The sequence below is a fragment of the Urocitellus parryii genome, chromosome 7 (genome assembly GCF_045843805.1).
Source record: "Urocitellus parryii isolate mUroPar1 chromosome 7, mUroPar1.hap1, whole genome shotgun sequence".
Classification (NCBI taxonomy): domain Eukaryota; kingdom Metazoa; phylum Chordata; class Mammalia; order Rodentia; family Sciuridae; genus Urocitellus; species Urocitellus parryii.
The window spans coordinates 19445746-19467733 of NC_135537.1; the positions used below are offsets into that span (position 1 = coordinate 19445746).

A 21988-nucleotide genomic window follows, 5' to 3' on the forward strand; every position below is an offset into this window, starting at 1 on the left:
ACATCTCCTTTGAGTTTTAAAAGCTCACGCTTCACTCAGACTAGTTACCCTTTACTGCTTGATTGCTAATCAGGTTGTTTAGACAGACAGCCACCTGAGTAAGTCCTCGAGGTATTAGTTGAGGAGCTGAGTTGGTTCTCTCCGGCTGACAGTATTCTCTCACTTATCAATGCCAGCACCCTAACGGGCAACTGGGAATTTAGCAAAATCCCTCTTTTTCTATTAGAATTGGCGTTACATTCCCCATGAGAACCGCTAATTTTGAAAAAATTAAAACATAAGAAAATAAACTGATGACTAACACCAAGCTGCTCCTGATTAACTGCAGGGTGACTCAGAGGCCTCTCACCACCTCTCGGTCCTACAATATCATCTGGATTTTCCACCAGTACAAGACAAAGGCAGGCTGTAAGGACACCCAGGAAAATGATCTCAGGATTAACCTCTGAGTTTCCTGACCTGCTTTAGCTGACTTGTAAGAAAGCAAAAGGTGGGCAAGACCCAGAATAGAAAATCTGTTTGCTTTAATTTTCTAGTTATGTAGAAAACAATAAGTGGAATTTGATATTATCTGTAACCCAAGTTAAGGGAAGTAATAAAGAACATCACAAAGATAGTCTAGCTTCTCAAAATGTTTCAGAAAAGGAAACAGGAAATCTAAAGATACAATTACATATTAACAGGAAATTTTAGATTTTATTGCCCTTAAAGTTATCATATGTTCCAAACTACATATAGGCTAATATATTAATATTTGTACATATGTATACATATGATTCTCCTGCCAAAGGAATATTCATATCCTTGATATGTGAACTTAGCTGTATGTCTTCTTTTGGGAGTGCAATAATCATGTTTAAAATCATAAGGATTAAAATTAAAGTCTAGGCTTAAACAAGTAATTCAGTGCTCCAAAAATAGATGTGGACATATTTTTGATAAGTTTTGTAGACACTGATTAAAAGGTAGGATGCCAAATGTCCTAAAAGTCAGCCTGTGACTGTTCATAAGATGCTTAAGGGCCTCAGAGTCTGGACACAAAGTCATTCTTTACAGACAAAACAAACAGTCATCGCCTATAATAAATCTCTGTTGCAAAGACCCAAGGTGAGGCCCCTAGGTGCCAAGATGGGGTCACCACAGAAGGATGCCAGAATCCTTTCCACAAAAGCATTGAGACTCAGGAGATGCACGGAATCTGAGTGCAAGAGAGATTTCCTCTGGAAGTACCCTCTCACCTTGCCTTCTGCATAAGTGCACATCATTCTTCAAGATGCTGCTTCAACCTTCTCTGTATCCATAATAGGCAGAGCCACAATAGATCCAAGGGGGCAATGATTATCTATCTTATTCCTGGCTCTGTCCATAATACTGTAGGGTGTCTTTGCAGGATACATAACTAGCAAATATTTTGTTGAGTGAACTAATAAAAGAATGAATGAATGATTTCTCTGTTTTCATAATATCTGTACCTTCTAGGGCTCCATGTATCCAACTGTATTTCTTACTCATGTCCATCCAGCCCCCAAACTATATGCCTTACTTATCTCTCTAGTATTAGAGCCAAGAAGGATCTCATAACAGGTAGCCCAGTAAACACAGGAAGACTGACAGAATGGAGAGGCCTATGTCAGCACTCAGCTGTGCATCAGAAGTAGAACCTTGGAAGGATCTAGAGACTGAAAATAAAACAACAAAGCTGGAGCTTTGGTATTATTTTCACACTCCTCCTGGGTTATGTGAACACTGCTTTTTAAAAATCAAGTTCCCTGCATGGGGAAATTGACTCTAGTGCTTTTTATAGATGAGCTTAATTAGTTCCAATTAAATGTAAGCTTCAGTAATGTTTTATGAGCATAATTAATATAAATGAAGATGTAATTTACCCCAAATGTAATTTAACCAAGATTGATATATCATTAGTTTTCTGTAGTTATCAAAAATATTTAAGATCATCAGAGAGAACCCATTTCTTCCTTTCCTTCTTCTCTTTCTCTCTGCCCCACCCCCAGTCTCTCTCATTATTATGTTTCTAACATTTCAAAGCAGTTTTAGGTTCACAGCAGAACAGAGATTCCCCATATGCCCCCTGCCTGCACACAAGCATATCCCTGTTATCAACATCCTCCACTAGAATGGCACATTGGTCACTGTGATTCATTCTTCAGATTCTCATTAGAAGCCATTTGAGAGTATCTGACTCTCCATTACCAGTAAGCTAACACTGACCCGTCAATATTTTCCATGAAAGCCATATCTGTGTGTCTTAATTCTTCACTGTATCCCCAGTGCCAGTTGCATATCAAGCACTTTAGAAATATCTACCAACAAAAATGGATGGATGAATGCAATACAGTCTGATGGCAGACTGAGACAATACCAAAAAGTGCCCTATGGTGCATCAGCTATGCCTGTAAGCTACTTCACTAGGTTTTGAAGTCAGATGCTTTACATGTACAAATTCACTCCGTTTTCATAGGAACCAAGAGGGCAAAGTTCATTAACCCTGAAAAAGGACTGTGATACAGAGGCCAAGTCACCTGTCCTTAGCTAAGAAGAACAAAGCCAACATTTCAACCAGGAAAGGTTGGTGTGGGTGCCTCTATAGGAAGCCTGTACTTGCTGCCTCTTCACCCAAAGCTGGGTATGCAGGCTGCACTTCTTGTCTGGCTTGGTGCAATTGTGGCTTCCTGAAGTGTCAAATCCGTCTTCATGGTTCTCTCTGTCTTCACATTCAGCTATCAGTCTGTGTGTGCCACCCCACTTCTTCAGCTGTGTCCCTCAGTTTCACTTATCCTCTGCTCTGAGCAAGATCTGGGGTTGAATTTAGGAGGATTTATCCTGCTCACTGACCACATGTCCTGGGCCTGGCCCTTGTTGTCTGTTTCCTATTTTCTTTGGCCTGTTGGCCTCTGAGTAGGAAGATCTTACTCATCTCCATGGCCCCCCAGCCACACCAAGCACTCCAGGCTGGAGTCTCTGCTACTCCGTGGAGCAGTTGCTGCTTCCTGATCCCAGACATTCTGAGGAACTCCCAGGATTTATGCCCAGGCAGAGATGCAAGGCCTGGGGAATGCTTTCATGGTAATTGTACCAAAAAGTCACAGAGACTGTGGAGCAAGACTTCAGCTGTGTTATATTTGTCTGTTGCCTGGGAAATGCTGGCGATGAATTTCAAGTTCAGTGTGTTCTTCACACAGTGCATGCTTGAATGCCTACTAGGTACAATGTACTTAAGAACCTGGTTACAAGAAGGCAAAGAAATTGGACTCAGTTTAACTGTATCTTATGCCCTTTGCCAAGCTCTGGTATTTCCACATGTCTGGTCCACAGGGCTAGTATCAGTCTGTAGAGATTCATGCTTTGTGTTATAGTGGCCCAGAGTAGAAAATATTGCTTTAAGTGTAAATAAACTTTGCTAAAAGTCTCATTTCCTGTTGCTCTTTTCATATTAGTAACTGGCCACGTACTATATAATTCAGAGCTAAGCCAGGGAAATATAAGCCACTCTAGGTCTTTCAGGCAGACGAATTTCAGACAGAGACTCAATTAGATGGGTAATAGATGGCCTCCAGAGTTAAATAAAGATGAAGCTTATAAATAAACAACAGCAGGAAGCCACTATCACCCATAGGAGGGCAGCAGAAACAACAGGAATAAATGATGTGGCTTGAGCACAGAGCCTAGGCCTTCGGGCAGGATCCAAAGCAGAGAGACACGTTTGTTGCCCACTGGAATCAGGAGCCACAGAGGGTTGCAGCTGTCAAGTTGAGATGCAGAGAGGCAGAGGTAGGGTTAAGGAGAGAGGCCAGGTCAGGTCAAGCTTTGGGGGCCAGACTTCAAGGTAAATGGATGTGGCTCCTTGCCTGCACAGTCCCCCTTCAACACCCTGTACCTATTGCATGTTCATAACTGGGACTTATCTTCTGAAAGAGGAACCCCAATTTAGTTAAGTTTCAGGTGCCACAAAATCTGCAATCTGCTCTGCTGGGTGCTACAATAACCAAGGCAGATGGGAGTCCCACAGAGCTCAAATCATCCAGGAAAACACTGTGTCAGCCCCACAGAAACACCAGAGGAAAATGTGTCGAATCATTAAACAAGGAAACCCAGTGGTCAAAGGAATCCACTCACTGTGTCCAGGCCAAGGCAACAGCACAGTGTGCACTTCAGGATTTTCCATCAGTTTCTATCAGGCAAGACACTACGGGCAGAGTTTGCTTTAGTGTCTGTCCATACACTCACTCAAGTTTGGGCAGAGAAGGGGGGGGGGACAGTAGGGAGAAGAGAGGCCAGTGGGGGATTGAAGAAAGAAGATGGGGTACACAGTGCATCAGCGACACCAGCCCACTCTCATCTGCAGGTTGGCTGTTCACAGTGGCAGTTCAGTGGCTGGAGGAAACAGGATTGTCAGGCACCAGGAATCCTGGCTTTTTTTGTTTTTTTCCACTCAGCGTGGGCCACTGACCTCATGGGTACACAAAAATGTCAGATCAAATGCCAGTCTATTTCTCTCAGCTCCAAAGTCTTGACAGTTCCTCTTTAAATGCTGTCTTATATTATCTACAATGCTGATTATTAAGAAAATTATTAAAAATGTGTGGGAAAATGAGTCAATTTCTTTGGCTTAAGCCAATGAACATTTCAGGTTCAACATGAATATGGAATAAGTCGATGATACTTAAATTACAGTTTGGTCTTGATACAACGACCTCTATCCTTGAGAGAGAAGAGACCTATGTCAGGGGACTAGGATAAGGTCAAGATCTACAAAGGTGGGGCTGGGGATGTGGCTCAAGTGGTAGCGCGCTCGCCTGGCGTGCGTGCGGCCCAGGTTCGATCCTCAGCACCACATACAAACAAAGATGTTGTGTCCGCCGAGAACTAAGAAAAAATAAATAAATATTAAAAAAATTCTCTCTCTCTCTCTGTCCCCCTCTCACTCTCTCTTTAAAAAAAAAAAAAGATCTACAAAGGTTTAAACAAATTTATTACGACCAACAGCCCTTCATAACAAGCAAGAAGGCCTATTTATTAAATAAGCACATCTTATATCTAGGAGCCTTCTCATGTCTTCCCAAATTTTCAAAGAACTTCAGAAAAGTCAAACTCTTTTGCTACATTTACCAAGTAATTTCATGTCAAAGCTAAATCTAGAACCAATTAAAATGGAATAGACTAATGCATATATCTCTTCTATACATGCTTTTGCCCACCTTAAAAATGTATTTCAACATATTTATTTATTATCATATATTTTTTGCTTTGATAGCCAGGTCAAAAAAACCACTGAACATGGTTTATCACTGCTAAAGCTGCTTACAGCTTTTGTTTTATTATATAAACTAGTACATGCTATATTTCGACTGCACTTATTTATGTTCAAGGAAAGGCCTAAAAACTTAGAATAAAAAAAACAATATTCTGATATTTTTTTCCATATTTTTCACCAGTGCATTATAATTATACATAATGGTGACATTCCTACAAGTTCAAAAAGGCAGTCTGTCTCTCTCTTCTGCTAACCAGCATAACCAAATCTCCTACTTAAACATCTCACGCTGATTTTTTGACCACTTTCACCTCATGATGCTCGGTGATGGCCAGCACTGTGAACTTGGCAGTACTTTGCTGTTCACATGATGTCTCTGACATCTCAGGACTCATGAGCTATAACCACATGTGTTTTGACTTTCATCGTGGCACAAGCGGGAACAAGGGACAGCCATAGAGATGCCAGCCAAAAGTAATAAACATCATTTATGATTCATGAAGTAACTATTGTATCTCAGGTATTTTGAGGAATAAAAGAAAAATATACAATAACTTTGATCTTTGCAGAAGGCAGCCTCATTGGTGAGATGGGACAAGGTGAAACCATCAAAGACCAGTTCAAGAGAGGTATTCCATGTGGGTGCTGAGTAGTAGCATCACAGATTAATGGGCAGGATTGGTAATGTGCAGATTTATCAGATGTTTGTTCATAACTAATAGACATACTATACAGACTCTAACCACGGTTTTATTTTTTTCTTTTCCTTCTCCTCCTCCTCCTCTTCCTCCTTTAAAAAAATTTTTTATAACAGGGGCATTTTACTACTGAGCTCTATCCCCAGACCTTTTAACTTCTTTAGTTTAAGACAAGGTCTCACAGAGTTGCTGAGACTGACCTTGAACTTGTGGGATCCTCTTGTGCAAGCCCTCTAAATTATTGGAATTAAGTTACAGGAACAAATTATATTTCCATGGCAAAAAGAACATTTTGATAGACACCAGTTACAGATTTTGGTCATTGTAATAAAGTCAAATTTTACTCATTACAAGGAGTGAAGACAGAATTTAATTTTGTCAACAACTTTTTTTTTTCTTAAATCATTCTTTTTGTTTATTTGGAGAACAATTTTGTCCTGATTACAACAAACCTCAGAAATAGGAATACAAAAGATGCTAGTATTCTACAAAAATATTTTTTGCAATATGTGCTACTCTTTTTTAGGTGTTTAAACTTGCATCTGTTTCCCTCTAAAAAGTTTACATCTGGCATTGAATTGAAAGTCTAGAGGAGAGAAAACACGCAGAGATGGTGAAAACAGGCAGGTACAGAATGGGTTGGCCCTTCCCAAGTTCCCTCATTCTTCAGCATACTGGAAGTAGCATATGGAGGGGCCACTCTGATGAATGAAAGCTTCCTCCAGCTTGCACTGCACAGCCAGAAGGCCTGGTGTGATTTACAGGTAGACGATGGCTTAACTATATATTCACAAATTCTTTGATATACCTCCCTTACAAATGCACAGCACAGTTCTCCTCTGCCTGAGTGTGGGAGATGCTTACCGACTCTCATCAGACAAGTGAACACAGTGAAGGGAAGGCTTGGACTCCTGAGACTAGCTCCAAAGAAGTCATTGGGAACAACAATGACAACTCCTCCTTCTTTTTCTTCTTCTCCTTCTCCTTCTTTCTCTCAGCACCAGTTCTGAGCAAAGCAGAATAGAGGGACCCATCTTGAAGCAGATCCTCTAGCCCTAGTCAAGGCTTCGGTTGGCTACAGCCCTGGATGACTATCAATTTCAACTTCATGAAAGACCCTGGGCCCAAAGCACCCAGCTAAACTCACATCCCTGGCCCACAAAAATGGAGGCCATGTACGTTCACTGCTTTAAGCCACCAAATTCTAAGGTAATTTGTTAACACAGCGGCAGATTACTAATGCATGAAGTTTCTGCAGCAGTGATCAATGTAATGAGTCACTTCACAACTGGTGGGGGTGGGGGTGGGGGAGAAACCCTAAAAAATGAAAGATGATGTAAAGAGGAAAAAGGAAAGAGCATTCATTGTCCATGCCTTAACGTGACCACATGTTAGGAAAACCTAATCCAGCAGAGTTTCAGAAAAAGGTCTTATCTAAAAGGCATTTGAATTGGACTTACCAGATGATACTGGGAGAGAAAAGGGCAAACTCTATCTTGACTTTTCTCTCAGGAAATGAGAGGCTGGAATGGGACTCAGGTCAGAAGAAGGAAAATGTGTTTCAAACAGCAATGAGAAGAGAGAGCACAGTCAGGCAACTGAACATCAAGTGTCGGTACAAAATCACAGCAAGACTTGTCAATATTTAAGTGCCAACCAGAGTCGTAATGAAAGTCCGACCCTGCTCTACCTTTAATCAAGTTGGCCTGCCCCCTACAGATCATTTTTCCAGGAATAAGTCAGGATACATGGGGCATTAAGAAGTTTCGCAGAATTGATCTCTACCATGGCAGTGGTCCTGGCTCACAGTTGTTATGCCTTTATTTTGGTTTCTTACCAAATTTTTCTGCTAGATTTATCTTCAGCCCTTCTATCTCTTCACCACAGGAATACTGAACAAAAGAAACCTACTTCTCTCTCCAAACTTTAAATCTATCCAGGACTTTTTTTTTTTTTTTTTCTCTCTCAGCCCTATTGTCTCGGTTTCTCATGAGCATTACGCACAAAAGGTTAGCTTTAGTGTAGGGTCTCAGTTTGCTGCCCCCACGCCACCCATGAAAGGGACTGTCATTGATTTATGGCACCAGAGCAAGGCAGCTCCTTTTCTATTGGGTTTCCCTGGGGGAACTCTCCTTGCCAATAAACCTTGGGTTAAAAAGGCGAGGAGATCATTTACATTTATTTGCATAATGGCAATCAAGTGTTTTGCAGTATTAGATCTTCACTGTGAGCACAAGAAAGACAAATGTAGATGGCACAATTCTTTTTTTTTTTTATTGTTGGTCGTTCAAAACATTACATAGTTCTTAATACATCATATTTCACAGTTTGATTCAAGTGGGTTATGAACTCCCAATTTTACCCCGTATAAAGATTGCTGTATCACATCAGTTACCCTTCCATTGATTGACATATTGCCTTTCTAGTGTCTGATGTATTCTGCTGTCTGTCCTATTCTCTACTATCCCCCCTCCCCTCCCCTCCCCTCCCCTTTTCTCTCTCTCCCCCTTCTACTGTAAATCATTTCTTCGATTTGTATTATCTTGTCTTACCCCTCCTTTCCTCTTATATGTCATTTTGTATAACCCTGAGGATCGCCTTCCATTTCCATGCGATTTCCCTTCTCACTTCCTTTCCCTCCCACCTCTCACCCCTGTTAATGTAAATCTTCTTCTCAAGCTCTTCGTCCCTACCCTGTCCTTGTTTCCTCCCCTTATATCAAAGGAGTCATTTGGTATTTGTTTTTTTAAAGATTGACTAGCTTCACTTAGCATAATCTGCTCTAATGCCATCCATTTCCCTCCAAATGCTGGTGGGACTGCAAATTGGTGCAGCCAATTTGGAAAGCAGTATTGAGATTTCTTGGAAAGCTGGGAATGGAACCACCATTTGACCTAGCTATTCCCCTTCTCGGTCTATTCCCTAAAGACCTAAGAAGAGCATGCTACAGGGACACTGCTACATCGATGTTCATAGCAGCTCAATTCACGATAGCAAGACTGTGGAATCAGCCTAGATGCCCTTCAATAGATGAATGGATAAAAAAAATGTGGCATTTATACACAATGGAGTATTACTCTGCATTAAAAGATGGCACAATTCTTTATAATGACATTCTGAAAGAGAAAGGGGGAAGTCTCTGTTGCTTTCAGGATCAAATTCAAATTCCTCACCCAGAACTACAAAGTGTTGATTGCTTCATGAGGCCCCTGTCTGCTCCTCTCCTCTCCTGGGTTCTTATTTTCCTCCTCACTCCCCAAGTTCTGCCTGTGCTATTTCCTATGGGTCTTAGTATGGGCAGAATTGTTTCTAGAAGAATTTTTGGATGATGAAATAATTATAGGGTTTTTTGGCACTTAACTACATGAAATGAAATAAATTATTTGACCTACATTGATATCCTTTTAGTTCCCTTTCTGTTATACAAGAGTACACTTTGGTACTTTATTTGGTATTATTTGTTTGTATGTGAAGATAGGTTGCATTTATTACCTCTGAATCCCATTTTGGAAAAGTAAAAAAGGTGTCACAAATATTTGTTGTAAAGAGGGGACAACATGTTAGGTAGGATTGAGAATCATGGCTTTATGTTTCAATCCCTTTCCCACCTCAGGACGTTGGCATGTGGTGTTTCCCTGCCTAGAATGCTTCCCCGTTTCTCTCATTGATATTTCAAATTCCTACCAAACTCTCAGGTCTCAGTTAAAATACCACTTTGTAGACTTAAGTCAGAGTCTCCTTCGCTCAGATTACATCCTGCATTTTTTTCTTAGCACTTTTCACAACTTTAATAAAATTATTCATATATTATTTGTTTAATATCTGTCTTGCCCATAGTTAGCAAGGTGGCCTGAAAGTTGGGAAATGCATGCCTGCCTTACCCACCATGCTGTCAATGCCAAGCACTCTGCCTGACATGTAGTAGATGCTCAGTAAGCATTGGTTGAACAAATGAAAATTCTGAGAAATTAGGATCTAAGCTTAGGGAGTCACGATTACATAGTTAGTAACTAAGTGCAGAGTTAGAATCCTAATCCATATGTCACTGAGGCCCCAAACCACATTCTGTTCAAACTAGTATGCTACTCTCAGATAATGCAGTTTCACGAATTAGAGAGGCGAAATGATTTTTCTTCTAAAAAGGATTGACTTGTACAATTCCATGTTTCTCTCTCTTTGCCTCCAAATCAAATATCCTAATAGAAGTCTAAATTCTAGAGTTGTCCTCCAAAGTGCCAGATCTATGAGCAGTTTCTCTACAGGTAATTCTTCCAGATGGACTCTGTTATGTGGTGTTGAGTATTTGCGAAGTTGCTGGGAGAACTGTCATGTGCCAAATGGTATAACCATGCCAAATGGTTTCTATCACATTCGTTTTTATCTAATGGATCAGTCACAGATGCCCCAATGCTATCCAAATATACCAAATCAGAGTGCACAAAGAGCTTGCAAATAGTCAAGCTACAGCCCACCAGGACATTCTGGCCAATCCAACAGGTCACATGTTTTGAATTTTGTGGTTGTTAGGAGTCATCCTGAAAGAGGGTTCATCAGACTCTGCACAGCTCTGACCTCTCCTTTATGAAACTCACTAAATAATTCACAGACAGAAACAGCGCACAGGAAAGCAAACACAGCCTCAGTTTTCTCACCAAAAAACAGGGCTAATCCTGATCTCTTAAGATTTTTATTAGGGTTACACAGCATGCTAAGCAAATGATACCCAGTATTTGAACACTTTCTTTTCAAAGACCACAATGACATCTTCCTCTACGTTCTGAAATCATTTATTTTCTAACTCACATAATATTTACTATCTCTCAACTTGAACATTCAGAAACAGTCCATATTTCTTCTTTATCAAACCATGTCTTTTATTTTCTCCAAATGAGATAGTACAAACATAGAATTGAGTACAATAGTTGGCAAATGCATTTGGTGCCTAATAAGTGAAAGCCACAAATAATGGTATTATCTTACATATGGCCAAGCCAAAAAGCCTTACATAAGCCCTGCATTCAATACATATTTGCTGATTTATTGCACAAAACAAACCAGATATGAATTCCAGCTGTTATGGGTGGAAAACCTAAAAATGAAAACCTTCAGTTGCATGGTGCCTCTGATCCAATAATTTTTGAAGAATCATTGAAACTGAAGGAGTTGCATGAAGACAGAAATCAGGAGTACTTTCTTTTTCTTTTCAAGTAAATATAAAGTTAATTTTGTGAGCTACAGACCCACAAACTCATTGTCAACTTGGTTAATTTTAGTTCAAGATAGTAGTGTGAATAATGAACATTTTAAATAAACAGTGTAAGGAAATGAACAGATGAATCATGTGGGAATGATGTGCAGAGTTGGAATTAGAAAATGGAGCTGTTCCAGAGGGGTAAAGGAAGGGAACCAGAGGGTGGGAGGAGAGGAAAGGGGAGGTAGTGCAGAATGTAATTGGCCAAATTATGTTATATGCATGTACAAATATGTCACAACAAATTTCACTATTATGTACAATCTTAATGCACCAAGAAAAACTAATCTAAAAAAGAAAAGGGAATGAAATTATGACATTTGCCAGTCAATGGATGGATCTGAAGACTATCAGGCTAAGTGAAATAAGCCAATCCTCAAAAACCAAAGGCTGAATGTTCGTTCTCTCTAATATGTGAATGCTAACACACAATAAGGGTGGAGAGAGAATAGAAGTTCGTTGGATTAGACAAAGGGAAATGAAGGGAAGGAAGGGGGGATGTTTATAGGAAAGACAGTGAAATTAATTAGATATAACTTTCCTCTGTTCATATATGAATACATGACCAGTGAAACTCCACATCACATACAACCACAAGAATAGGAAGTTATATTCATGTATGTATAATATATCAAAATGCACGTATAACTACGTTAGGATTATCCAAGACCAAGACTGGAGAAGGATCTGAGGTAAAGAAGAGCCATCACTAGGTTCAAGGAACGATGGAGGAACTTTAGGGCTAATTGTACCCTTTTTCTGAATTTTCGGATAACAAGGACCCAGGTATGAAAAACTATTTATCTGAGGACAGTGCCAGGTTTAGGAAGAAGTAACCAATGCAGTAATCCCTGGAGGAACTTAAACAAAGAGGACAAGAAAAAGCAGGTGAGAAATTAAGCTGCATAACATGGCATCGTACAAATTAAGCCTCTTAAATTCTGAGCACCAGCAATTAGGTAAATCGAAGTTGGAGCTCAAGCTTTAGACCGAAAACTTGACCAGCACCAGCCATAAGAACCCTCTGAAGCTTTCCATTCTAAGGATTATGTATTATAATCTCAGTGAGAAGATAGCTGAGATCGTTCCCCACAAACTTTAAACAAGATTTTGTTTAAATTAAAGAGACAAAGGGTTAATGAGGGAAGATAATCAGACTGAGCAAAAACTGTATTCTCTCTTAGGTAATAAAGAGATTCATGAAAAGCCATCTGTGTTACATTGCTAAGATGGAGGGGATGCCTGTAAGTTTTCTTCAGCTCTCTAAACACATATTCTATGGCCATTTCTCTTATAAAGATGGAGTTAAAGATATTGTACCAGGATAGTGCCTTTCAAACCACGGTCATAATATTCAAGAGCTCCCCTAAAGCTTTGAAGAAAGGAAGAAAATAGGACACAATAATAGTACTTTTGCCTCAGTTGTGTACGTTTACATGCACACAGATACATAAGCATTCTGCATTACATTTTTTACTATATATCAAGTTTTTAAAAAATGATAGTAGAGAGATCAGCTGGTGCATTTCTGATGAAAATTTAGCCAGTGTGAGTAGAGTCATGAACTTGCGGGGGAACTAGTGTAACCCATGGAGCCTCAGCAGAAAGTAAGGTCCATGTGAGTGCTAAGCCACACATACAGTCATACTCCTTTAAATCGTGCTTTTATACTTTACTGTACTGCCTAGTAATAACACTTATTTTTGCTCATTTCAATGGCGCATTCCTTAAGACTGTTTTATGTGGCATCATGATAATCATACTGTACACAGCAGAATAAAAACATGGTCCTGGCAATGAACTGATTTTGAGCTCTTTAGGCCTCAATAACTTCATCTGCATCCTTTTATGCAAAATGGGAGAATCAAGAGAACAGATGGCTAAAGACCTCTGTTTGTAAAAGCCTATTTTTTTTTTTTTTGGCTCAGTGGAAAGACCAGATATTTTTCTCTCTCAATCCTTCCTAGGGTGTTTGGAGCACAAGGCAAAGAGCAAAACATCACTGCACACCTTGTAGAAATGAATGCCAGCTATGACCAAAAATGCTTTGCTGTAAATGAAGAGCCTGTTGGACTCTGGCCTATAAACCCCAACTTAGCAATCTCCAAACACCCTCTATCATCTATCAATTAAAATCACCTTCCCCACACTCAAAGGGCATCTCTCATTTTCTTATTGTCATCCTCTACATCTTAGGGAATTCTTACCTACATGTGGGTAAGAAAATCACATCATGGAATTTCCTATTTCCAGTGGTTGTCTGGGCCACTCTTTGAGAACTACTAGGTGATTTTCTCAGGTCTATTCACTTAGCAATCTCACAGAGCAGGAAAGTCTCAATTCAATAAGAACAGGGCTACAATTTCCAAAAGGAACAAAGGCAGCTAGTGACCAGCCGGGGGTGACCCCCATGCTGGCTCTGTGCTTCCCGAGTCACACTTTCTCCATCCCCAACACCATCAGAGGTACTCTACTGACAGAGGGGGCCACCTGCCAGGTAACCAAGTCTGTGACACATTATGAGGGAATAAGACCCTTCTCTATGCCCTGACACTAGCAAAAACCTCCAGAAAGAAAAATCATATCTGGATCATAATCAAAGCAATTGCCATCTAGCATGTGCCTATTAAATGCAAAGCATTGTGCAGAGCAATTCACACTTGACCCATGTTCAGCACACTAGCCATTCACTACCACCAGAAGAGTGGTGCTAGATTGGAAGGGAGAGACAGAAAGTGCAGCAGGTGTTCAGGGCAGAGGTTTCCATACACTGGGATGATCAAGAAAAGCTACATGCATGAGACAGGAGTTAAGCTGAGCCCTGAAATAAGAGTAAGATGTATGTATGCTAGATAAGGGGAGGAGAGGACATTTCCCAGGGGGGAAAGACACTGTGTACAAAAGAGCAGAGGCAGAAATGCACAGGGCCTTCAGGCACGAGTCAATGATGACTATGAGATATCGTCTTTGTTATCTCCAGTCGTATCCCAAATCTTATGAGGGGAATTAATTCCACCCCTCCCACAAATGCAGGATGACTTGTAGAGAAGACAGGCAACACTCAGCTTTCCCAGACCTACGTTCTAGAAATAGTGTCTCAGATCCCACTTTCATCTCTGACAATTTTGCCCCTCATTTCTCCAAGATTAATATTTGATCCCAACTTCCTCCATCTTTTTTTATCTGCTTCTGGAATGATCAATGAATGAAACTAAGTGAAATTCAAACAGAGTCTTTTTTTTTTTTTTTTTTTTTTTTTGGTACCTGGGATTGAACTCAGAGGCAGTCAACTACTGAGCTACATCCCAGCCCTATTTTGTATGTGTGTGTGTGTGTGTGTGTGTATAATTTTTTTTTTTAATTTAGAGACAGGGTTTCATTGAGTTGCTTAGTGCCCCCTTGCTTTTGCTGAGTTTGACTTTGAACTTGCTATCTTCCTGCCTCAGCTTCCTGAGCCTCTGAGATTACAGACGTGCGCCACCATGACTGGTCAAAGGTGTCTTATTTTTGTGTTATGTAATACTTTTTAAATTTATTTATTTTAATTAAGTATCTATGACAGCAAAATGCATTTTGATTCATTGTACATAATTTTTCATTCTCTGCACAATTTTCATTTCAGCACAACTTTTCATTCTCTGGTTGTACACGATGTAGTGTCACAACATATGTTATAAAATACTTTTAAGAGCCATAGATGGTAAAAGAGAAGGTGAAGTGGAGATCTCTATTTTATAGAGACTTCAGCGAGAAAGATAAAGCACTGTCCAAGAAACTGTTAAATAAGTATTTCCTCATATTATAGGAAGATGAGCTGTACATGATATTTTAACTTAAAGTTCAGAGCTATATGTTCCATACAGGGATGTGTGAGTCACAGGTCAATATGATTTGGGACTCAGGATTGCCACTGGCTATTGCCCAATCTGTGCACTGCGCACACACACAAAGCACCATATCTGTGTATAGAGTGAGCTCCCGGCTCGCCATGACACACACGGGATGCCACATCTACCCAGAGTGAGGGAGCATTTTCTAATTCTTAACACTAGAAGGAGCTCCTTAATTCATCCATCTAGTGGGGACATCTCTTTTCATGAACTCAAAAGCCTCTCAGAGGTGAGCAGAGGCTCTGACCCTTCTGTGTCATACAAACAGATGTGGCTCCTGATGAATGCGTTGTATACTGCTCAATTTTCTCAACTCAGGGACAGGTAAACAAGAAATTGAAGAATAGATGGAGCAGGGACTGGGGATATAGCTTAGTTGGTAGAGTGCTTGCCTTGCATGCACAAGGCTCTGGGTTCAATCCCCACCACCACCATCAAAAAATTAAAAGAATAGATGGGGTAGAATGAATTTAGGTCTATTACTTCAGACTTTATCATCATAAAAGTATCATGCTCTGTGTCATTGTCCCCTTCTCAGGGGAGTTGCCATAAGAGCAGTGGCCCAGCTTACCTCGTTCTCCTGGGGCCCCTGGCACACCTGCATTTCCTGGGAAGCCGGGTGCACCTGGGGGTCCTTGCTCACCAGGGGTTCCAGGTGACCCTGGCCTTCCAGGTTCCCCAGGAGGCCCTTGGACAGTCCGGATGGATGAGGAGTGGCTGGGGATCTGGTTGAGGATGGCTGTGTACCTGGCCATGTGACCTGAGGTATGAAGCAAGAAAACAGCATTCAATGAATGGTCACAAAAAGAAAGGGAGGATGGGGGTACTTTCCATTAGGGCCCCAAACAATTCTATGCAATACCCACCAAGGGGAAGAAAACAAAAAAACCACACCCTCTGAAATATGTTGATTTCCAACTTAGGATTTTTTACATTTTACTTTGGATGACATTAACTGCTGGACTGTATTCGAGTCACATCTCATGTGTTTGGAATTCCAGAGCTCACGTCAGCTTCCCAACAAGCATCACGGAGCAGAAGTCATAAATTTTATCTTCACCCCAACATTTATCTGACCCCTAAACCTCTCCCAGCTGCCTTTTTCTACAACAACCACCCCCCCCCCCCCGCCCCGCATGTTATTTGTCTTTTTTCCAACCTACAAAGCCAGCCCCACCCTCTTGCTCACAAATCCCCAGACAAGTTCTCTGTCTGGACTCATCTTGGTTGCCAAGCCTTTTTTTTTTTTTCAGGACACTTTTCTTAGGTCCCAGCTGCAAAAACTCCCACTAGCTTTATATAATAAAAATCTGGCTTTCTCTCCCATAATCCTTTAACCCAGCTGTGACTGTAAGAATGCATTTTAATAATTAGAATAGATTTGCAAAGCACTTGATACCAGAATCCCTCTTTTTTCCCACATCATCAGGAGATGAGATCTTTATAAAAGTGATTATTACTTATAACGTTTTCAAATATTTAAAGCTCAGCAAAAAATAGAAGCCACTTTTTGAGGAAATACTTCTAAAATGTTTCCAATGCCCTCTTAAGAGTTGGACTGTGACTGCAACTAGGGACCCTCTCCTGGAGACTGGAGGACTCTCTGTGGGCATGCCCCCTTGCAGCAGGTGTGTCCACATCTGCTTTCTCAGCTTCCTTCACTGACCAGGGCTGTCCTTTATCACATCCCCAGCTGTTGTCACTTTGGACTCAAAGTTTCCCAAGTGAGTCTTCTTAGCATAATTCTTTTGGTTAATGGAAAACTAAAAAGCAGATGACTGAGCTTGTAAGGAATTATACACTAACTGATAAATCAAGTCCTGAGCAGGAGCCTAAGAAATAAAATTGGGAACCCAGAGGAAGACCAAAGCCATATTAAGGAGGATGACTGAATTGCCAGAAATACAGTCTCTGAGTGGGTTGCATACAATCTCTTCCATCTCCAAGCTGTACTGACTGGCAGGGCTTCCCTGTTTTACAGACGTGTTTAAAACTTTCTTGTCTCAACTCCCTGACTCTACTTCCTTGAAGTCATTCACAACAGTCTGAGAATTCCTAAGAGAGAAAAATAAATTTTGAGCCCTCCATTTTTAAATAATCATATATTATAAAAGGCTTCATTTTTATTGTGGAATAAGTCAACAAATATTGTGAAGTTTTCTTCATGTGATGTTCAGCAAGTCATGTAAGGTTTCTTATTATAATTGTCTATTCATATGCACTGTATTAAAATGAGAAACCTATGAAATAATGTAGGAGATGGGAGAGTTTTGAATGTATTCTATTCCAGAGGAGATTCAAGTTCAATTTCCCTTTTCTATGGTATTGGTTTTAAAGAACCTGTTTTGGCACAAAACTGAAACAGTATCATTTAACTGGCAAGTTGTTTCTCCTTATACATTTAATTTGGACACTTATTTAAATTAAATTGAGTTAAAATACAGGGAGCAAGACTCTGTGTCTTAAGATAGTAGCTTTTGTCCTCAGTTTGTCCTGATATTTGTGTCTTAATGAAAGCTCTTCCAAGTCCATGCAGGGAGCTTCACTCCACGCCTCCCGGAGAGGGAGTTTGGATCAGGCCATTAGGCCTCCTTGGACATTTTCAGGGGTCTTCTGGCCTCACTCCCTAACTTCCCTGGATTAAAATAATTGTAACCCTAAGGCTGACAAGGTCGCCACTCTGCTAATGTTGGTCCTAGAGAAGGAGAGTATTCTCTGGGTGGGGTTTAGATGGCAGAGCTAGGCTAGAGCTGGGTGGGTTTCAAGGAATATTTTATCTTTGCTTGACCTCAGTTCTTCTGTAATTAAACAGGTCACTTGGAAAAGAGAAGGATCCACCAGTCTAGCAACCTTCTGGTTAAATTACTGAGATAATATATACAGTCTGTTGGCAGGAGCAACATGCAAAATGAAATACAGTCCCATTAAAAGGCACAAGTTTAAAATGAAGACATAATGTTTTAACAACTGTGTTCCAGCATAATCTTTGGCACAAATCCCAAGTGTCCCATCCAATGTCATAACTACCCTGTCACTGTGTGCGTTGGTATAAAGTCTAAGGAATAAAGGGAAGGACTTTAGCCTAACCAAAAGATAATAGATATAAAATAGATAAAAAGGAGATACTGATTTAAATCTTGTGAATTAATAAGAATCACGTGAATTAATGTGAATCATCTTTATGAAGGTAGCCTCTGAAGACACAGTTTGGCCGCTTTCAAGTGCTGATACTTGAGAAGAAATCTATCTGTACAGCAAGAAAGGAATATGAGATCTGATCTGTCAGTCATATTAAATCCACATGGGCAAATCCAGAGATCTTGGACTGATAACACAGGCATTTGGCTCCTGGACCATGGATGTTGAGCCAAGGGTAGTCTGTAAGACATCTTAGATGGATCAGAAGTGGCCATCTGAAGCTCACAGAGTCTTCACCAACAAGTTTTTTTTCAAGGAGTTCTCCTGGGGCTCACAGTCATAGGAAAGACAAACTCCATGTGAACAGCAAGGGGTTAAAACCCGGTCAACTATGACACACTTACTCTGGATGAGCTGTTCGCATACTTGACGTGCCACTGCCCTCACCATGGCTTGAGACTGCAGGTCACCCTGGATGAGAGAGAAGCACACTTCTAAAGCACAGCCACATACCAGGTCTACCAGGATATGGATGACTTGACCCATTGTTCCCACCAGGGCTCTTAGGCTCCTAGCAACAAGACAGACTGACCACCACAGAGCAGTAGGCTACGTGCACTCAGGGTTCAAGGTTCCTGAGAGTCCTTATTACATTAAAAAGTTCAACTCAGCATTTCTGGTCCCAGGTTCCAAAAAATTTAATAGTTTTAAAACAAACCTATATATGTTTAATGCCTCACTTATACTTCTTTAGAGCTCATAAAATATAGCACTTTCTCAAGTAGTGGCTCCTTTGATACTAATAACAACTCAGAGGAAACACAATAAACCCATTTTATAGTTGACCAGCATTAAACACATTGCCCAAGCTTCATGGAGGTAATCAGATGAGCCTAAAGCCAGTGCTGTTTCTATTATAGTCGATAACACAACTATATCAGCAACTGCACGATTTCTGAAAGAAGTCCCCTAAAATACATTGATTTAAGTTTGGGGGGCCAGTTCTTTAGTTCTACATCAGCTACTGTCTTCCTGGATGCCAATATTGGACAATCAAGAAAACAGTTCAAAGCTATTATTTGGAATCTGTATAAACCTATATACCTTTGGGAGTTCTTCTACATCATTATATAATTTCCTTGTCAAATCCACTTTGTGAGTTAAATGAGTTTGATTCTGCCCATTTTATCCTTAAAGAATGGAGCCTAAGGTCATTGAACAAAAATGAAAACAGAAAGTAGTTCTCCTGACCTCAAGTCCATGGGGTTGTTCCTACTGGGAAATGTGCTAACAACAACAGTCAGGAGCAGGACAGAGGAAGGGAGAGAGATTGGTATAATAGCAATGAGTAACCACGAAGATATATGCAGTTCTTTCATAGGCTTAGGCAATGGCTTGTTCAACAGCTCCAGCCCCAAATAGCCAGAGAGCCTTACCCGTTCTCCACGTTCACCCTTTGCTCCAGGAAGACCCTATACAAATGGGAAAAAAAAATCAAGTTAACTTATGATGCAGCTCAGCCAAAAGCAGTGGTGGTGCATCTTTTCTTATTTGATAAAGACATTTTTCTTAGCTTTGGCAAAAATAGTTACGCAACATCAAAATAAAATAGACAGTGACCTATAATCCCACCAAACATAAACATTTACTCCCTCAGGCTTTTTATCTCCAGAAGAGACGTGGTATTTTTGGCTAAAGAAATTGGAGTCATGCAACAGTAATGTTTTGTAACCAATGTATTCACCAGAAAGGTCCTTCACATTTTTCTGCACTGAACTCCATAGGTACTGAACCCTAAGGAGGTTTCATAACTAATTTCAGGAATCTCTTCTAAATAGTTAAACTGTTTAAATTTTTAAAAGAGCATCTCCAAAGAGAAAGGAAAAAAATCTCCTCTCAACCTGGGAGTTCAAGTTCAAAATAAGATTAGAAAATCCCATAGTCTCTCTCTGCTTTCTGTCCAGCACAATGGCACACAATTCTCTCTAATTCTGTACAATACAGGCACTCATATATACATGAGATTTCAGCTGAGTTATTATTTAATAATGTGGTTAAGCTACTCTTAGACCCATAAGAAATTTTTACAATTATTGTAAAAAGTTACTGGAAAAAAATGTCATGTTCACTGTTTCTGCAAAGAAATCACATTTCAAATGCAAAGCAAGTTTCTTCAGGATGTCATGTTTTTTTATTACTTGGCAATAGATATCAGAAGAAATAGAAATTGATGAAAAATGCAAAGCATGTGCTTGAAAGAGAAGGAGTCCAACCTCTACAGGGAAAGTAGGTCCTTCTCAGCATGGGAGCTCCATAGGGCAGTCTGTGCCTGGCTGTGGACTTCTCTGTCCTCAGCTCCCAAGACTGCCTGAAACATGGCAGGCGCTCAAAAATATGTGTTCACCAAGTGAATGAATGCTTGAATTTTACTTCAAGTCTGCATACCTAGCCAATTTATGTTTCGTTTCAACTACTTTGCTTGAAAAAAAAAAAAGAGAAGAAAAATATTTAAGACACACTGCAGTGTAAGTTTCTAGAGCACTAGAAAAAGTGTTGATTCTGCTAAAAAAGATACTTAATTTCCATTATAAAAACTTTTTTGAAAAAACAAGATTTACATAGCATTCTTCCCATACCAGCTCCACTTCTCTTTTGGAAATGAATGTACTGGTTGTGTCCTTTACCCTTATGCCTTAGGTTTTCACAAAGAGTAAGTCTCCAGAGAGGCAGCAGTGTCCACTAGTATAGGTCCAGCTGGAGATTAGAGCTATTTATGTCACCACCAAGTAAGTCCTCAACAGAAATAGGCTTTTCAAGCACCAGATGCAAAACTAAAAGAAAAATCAGCAACCCCAAATAAGCACACATTCCACATTTTTAATATATTAAGACACTGCACATTTTAGTAATTAATAAGTTGCTTTTACTACATTCCAAGGACTGCTCCAGTGCTTTCAGTTAACCCTTCTAACTGTCTTGTAAGATTATTCCCTTAAACCTTGAAATGCTCCTGCGAGATTAACACATGTGTTCTTTCTAACAGCAGTATGAAAGAGTAGTTCCATTTTACACATTAGGAAAAGATGCACCAAGAACTTCACTATGCACCATGAGATGCACCATGACCTGTGGAAGGTCACATAAGAGAGACATGAAAGACCAGGAAACGGAGCCCAAATTGTGGGATCCAGAATCCATGCACTTCAAGTACAAGCTGCACTTTGCTGGAAGAAGGCACTAATTAGCACATCTGCTAGTCCATATCTTCCATTCCAGTGAAGATGATATTTTCCTAATTAAAACAAAATGAAACAAAACATACCATCCACCAAAACTAATTCTAGTAACTCAGAAATAGGTTTCAACTTGAGTCATTTTAAAAATCCACTTTACCTTGAATATTTTTATTTTTGCATCAGTACAACTTTTTTGGTATTTCCATTGCTATGATTTATTATGTTAGCTTGTTTGAAAATGTTTCAAATTTAGAGAAAGAAGTCACAGTACCAAGCTGATTGTAAGGTCAATAGCAGCATCCACTATTGGCACTTTCTGGTAGGTTGAGATGGAGCTGCTTAATTGGGCCTGAAATTCTTCAAATTCAGTCTTATGATGCTTGTTATTAAGTAGCTAAAGGACATAGTAGGCAGTCTCGATGAAAGATCTTTTTAGTAAAATATGAGTATGGCAAGAAATTATTTTTTATTCCAACTTCTCTGACATCTTTCCTTTGATTTCT

The 21988-nt window shown here is 40.0% G+C and overlaps 1 protein-coding gene across 3 annotated transcripts in view; it reads right to left on the bottom strand.

Moving 5' to 3' along the window:
• The window catches only part of Col14a1 (collagen type XIV alpha 1 chain), a 198976-nt gene that overhangs the window by 5902 nt on the left and 171086 nt on the right, over positions 1–21988 (bottom strand). For all 3 annotated transcript variants that reach the window (XM_026393869.2, XM_026393868.2, XM_026393870.2), the window contains exons 43-45: positions 19686–19721; positions 18654–18720; positions 15683–15871 (exon numbers count right to left, since the gene is read on the bottom strand). In XM_026393869.2, coding sequence (XP_026249654.2) covers positions 15683–15871; positions 18654–18720; positions 19686–19721 — 292 coding nt within the window. The remainder of the gene's footprint in view (positions 1–15682; positions 15872–18653; positions 18721–19685; positions 19722–21988) is intronic.